At 37.1% G+C, this 3,204-nt stretch overlaps 1 protein-coding gene across 1 annotated transcript; it reads left to right on the top strand.

The window, feature by feature from the left end:
- Nucleotides 1-1,468, top strand: LOC122983778 (olfactory receptor 1038-like). Its single transcript, XM_044353888.1, has one exon. The coding sequence runs from the start codon at nt 229-231 to the stop codon at nt 1,159-1,161; it is 933 nt and encodes a 310-aa protein (XP_044209823.1). The 5' UTR covers nt 1-228; the 3' UTR covers nt 1,162-1,468.
- The last annotated feature ends 1,736 nt before the right edge of the window (nt 1,469-3,204 follow it).

Here is a 3,204-nt window from a genome sequence, read left to right as displayed (position 1 = left end):
GATTGATGTTAAGGCGGGGCTGGCCAGTCGGGTTCATCTGAAGAACGTATAAAAAGCAGCAGATGTTTCTGCAAAGCAGTCTGTAATACAGCACAAATACTTCAGTCAGTGAGGGCAGGGAGATGGTCAGCTCAGCATCCTCGTGTTTCAGTTTTTTATCTTTACACGTGATTTATTTTGGGGTCAATAATTAGAAACAAACTCGATGTTTTGTCTCTGAAAAAAATTATGGTAAATTCAACTTTATCTTATTTCATTCTTGGAGCTTATATTCATGTTGGAGGTTTGAAATATTTCTGTTTCATGTTGACTGCGATGTTATACGTTGTTATCATTACTGCCAACACATCACTCACTGTGGTTATCTGTATGAACAGAAGCTTACATGAACCTATGTACCTTTTTCTGTGCAGCCTGTTTATAAATGAACTGTATGGTAGCACAGGGACGTTTCCATTCCTTCTGGTTCAGATCCTCTCTGATATTCACACTGTTTCTGCTTCTTTCTGCTTCCTGCAGATTTTCTGTTTGTATACGTATGCAAATATACAGTTTAGTAATTTAGCCATCATGTCTTATGACAGATACCTCGCTATCTGTTGTCCTCTACAATATAACACACGGATGACGTCTAACAGGTCAGTCATCTTTATTATTGTGATATGGTTGTACTCATTTGTGAAATTTCTTATTACTTTATCCTTAAACATCCGTTTGACATTGTGTGGAAACATCATAAACAGTTTGTATTGCAATAACTACTTTATTGTTAAGCTGGCATGTTCTGACACCAAAGTGAATAACATTTATGGGCTTTTTGACACTTTTCTCTCCGTCGTAGTCCCTCTGTTTCCAATCCTTTTCTCTTATATGAAAATTCTTAAAGTTTGTTTTTGTGGTTCTAAACAGACCAGACAGAAAGCCGTCAGTACCTGCACACCTCACCTCGCTTCCCTCCTTAACTTTTCTTTTGCATGTTTGTTTGTAACACTTCAGAGTAGATTTGATGTGAGCAGTGTTTCCAGTGTGCTGAGAATCATTGTGTTGGTTTATCTGCTGATCATTCCACTTCTGAATCCTATCATGTATGGACTGCAAACGTCAAAAATACGAAATCTGTTCTGTTCTAAGATGTTGGCCGGTCATAGAGATACTATGTAGATGTGATGAGAAAAGAGTCAGTAAATCATTCATTTGTAACACTTTGCATTGAAACATTTAGAGATTTGAAAAGTCCTGACAGTGTCTCACTGCCAATGAATAATGTAGATTGTGATGTATTGAAATAAAGTTCCAGTAATTAATTTAAAGAAATTTAAGAGGTCAAGGTGGATGGTGGACATTGACAGACATTTTTGTATTAAACCAACACCATGATCTTTCCCTCACCTTAACCAAATGCTGCCAGAGTCTAAACAAACCCATAAAACTGTTTGATAATGATGCAGTCACTACAAGCTGATATTGGACTGCAAACATTCCCGTCTCTATTCCAGAGAAACTCGACTGTCTCGTGAGAGAATCCCCTTGTAGCAAAAATGCTCGATATTTGCAAAACATGGCAGATCCTGTCACTGTGGACGACAACATTTCAGCATTGAGAAAAAAACACACCTGTGTATTTTTATTGCTTGTACCTGCTGTATGTATATAAAGTAACTTATCATATTTTACCCGTACAATATTTATTTCAGCACTCCATCTGTATCCTGTTTACAGAAACAGTTTTACCTGTCATAGAGATACTATGTAGATGTAACACTTTGCAGAAGTTCATTTGAGATAAAAGAAGATTTAGTGAGAAATGGTGACTTTGACATTTTGAATTTTATATACTAAATCCTAAAATTACCCCTAAAATGACAATATAACTTATCATAATATATTAACTACACTGATTAACTCGTTTATAATTGTGATTCTAATAAAAATTTACCAACATGCATCTCAAAGTCTCAGAAGAAGTTACTGTAAGAGTTGATCAACGTGCATGTGTGATATTACAGATGTTAAGATGTGTCACCTGCACAAAGCAATAAAACTGGGAAAACAGGAGGAAGAAATGGGTTTACAGTTAAACCTGTTATAGAATTACAACCTGGAGAAATGGAAATATTTTTAAGAAAGTAAACACACAATACAAACAGAAGTAAATATGAACTGTCATTTATTAATATTAATAGTATTAGTATATGAGTATCAGGCAGTAGATGAACTTATAGAGGAATCACAGTAAACTCAGTGGTTTTAAATTTGCAACTCTGAACGAAGGTCGACTAACTGTTCCCAGAGCTTTTGACTGTATCCCATGGCCTTCTTCAGCTAAAGCAACTTGCTCGCTGAAGAAGCCGTTTAGAATATTTACCAAAAATGTGACTTGAACATCAAATATGAATCTCTAATATTTTTGTTTTTAACTAGCTAACGGCGACTCACTAAAAGGTGCATTTCACTATGATGCAGACGTCCTATCAGATCATATAAATTATATTAAATTAGCTCACAGATTAAAGGGCTGGTTTGTGTTGTATATCATTTCATAACCCCTCCTGTCTGATCTGGATCTAAAACATCAGCAGTTCCTCTCCGAGCTTCCAAACAGCGAGCCAGGACGCGGGAAGGAAGCTCATTTCAACCAGTTTTATCTGTCATGTGACTCCTTTCGTTAGCTTGGCTGGAAAATTGGGCCTGAAAAAGAATTTGCAAACTTAGCAGATTGTTTTATTTGTGTTTCACACATCATCTAAAATCATTAATGTTCACTTTCTGTTGAACTGTTGAAGTTTTCAGACTATTCCTGCAGCTTATATGATGTCAAAGAAATGTCAGATCAAATTATATGTGTGTGTGTGTGTGTGTGTGTGTGTGTGTGTGTGTGTGTGTGTGTGTGTGCTTTTAAATGTATCAGTTGACAAACTTATCAATTGAGACGATACAAATTTAATAAATTAAATTGTTTAAATCCAGACAGAAACGTCACCAGTGAGACTAAACTGAGGTTGAACCGTAGAAGCAGTTTACGGCCTTCCATTGGTTGATCCTGCTGCCAATCAAAGGTATCTGCGCTCCTATTGGCTAATTTTACTGCCTTTCTCCTGTGTGCGCTCGTTCTTCTCTCTCGGGCAGTTTAAGTGAGCGGGGCGCGTGCCTTTGTCCCGCTCAACCAGTCAGAGGCCAGAAACCCCGCCCCGCTGTGACGTGACG

The sequence above is a fragment of the Thunnus albacares genome, chromosome 6 (assembly GCF_914725855.1).
Source record: "Thunnus albacares chromosome 6, fThuAlb1.1, whole genome shotgun sequence".
Taxonomy (NCBI): Eukaryota; Metazoa; Chordata; class Actinopteri; order Scombriformes; family Scombridae; genus Thunnus; species Thunnus albacares.
Note: the sequence above shows the minus strand (reverse complement) of the source record. Positions and strands in the feature narration are given on the sequence as shown.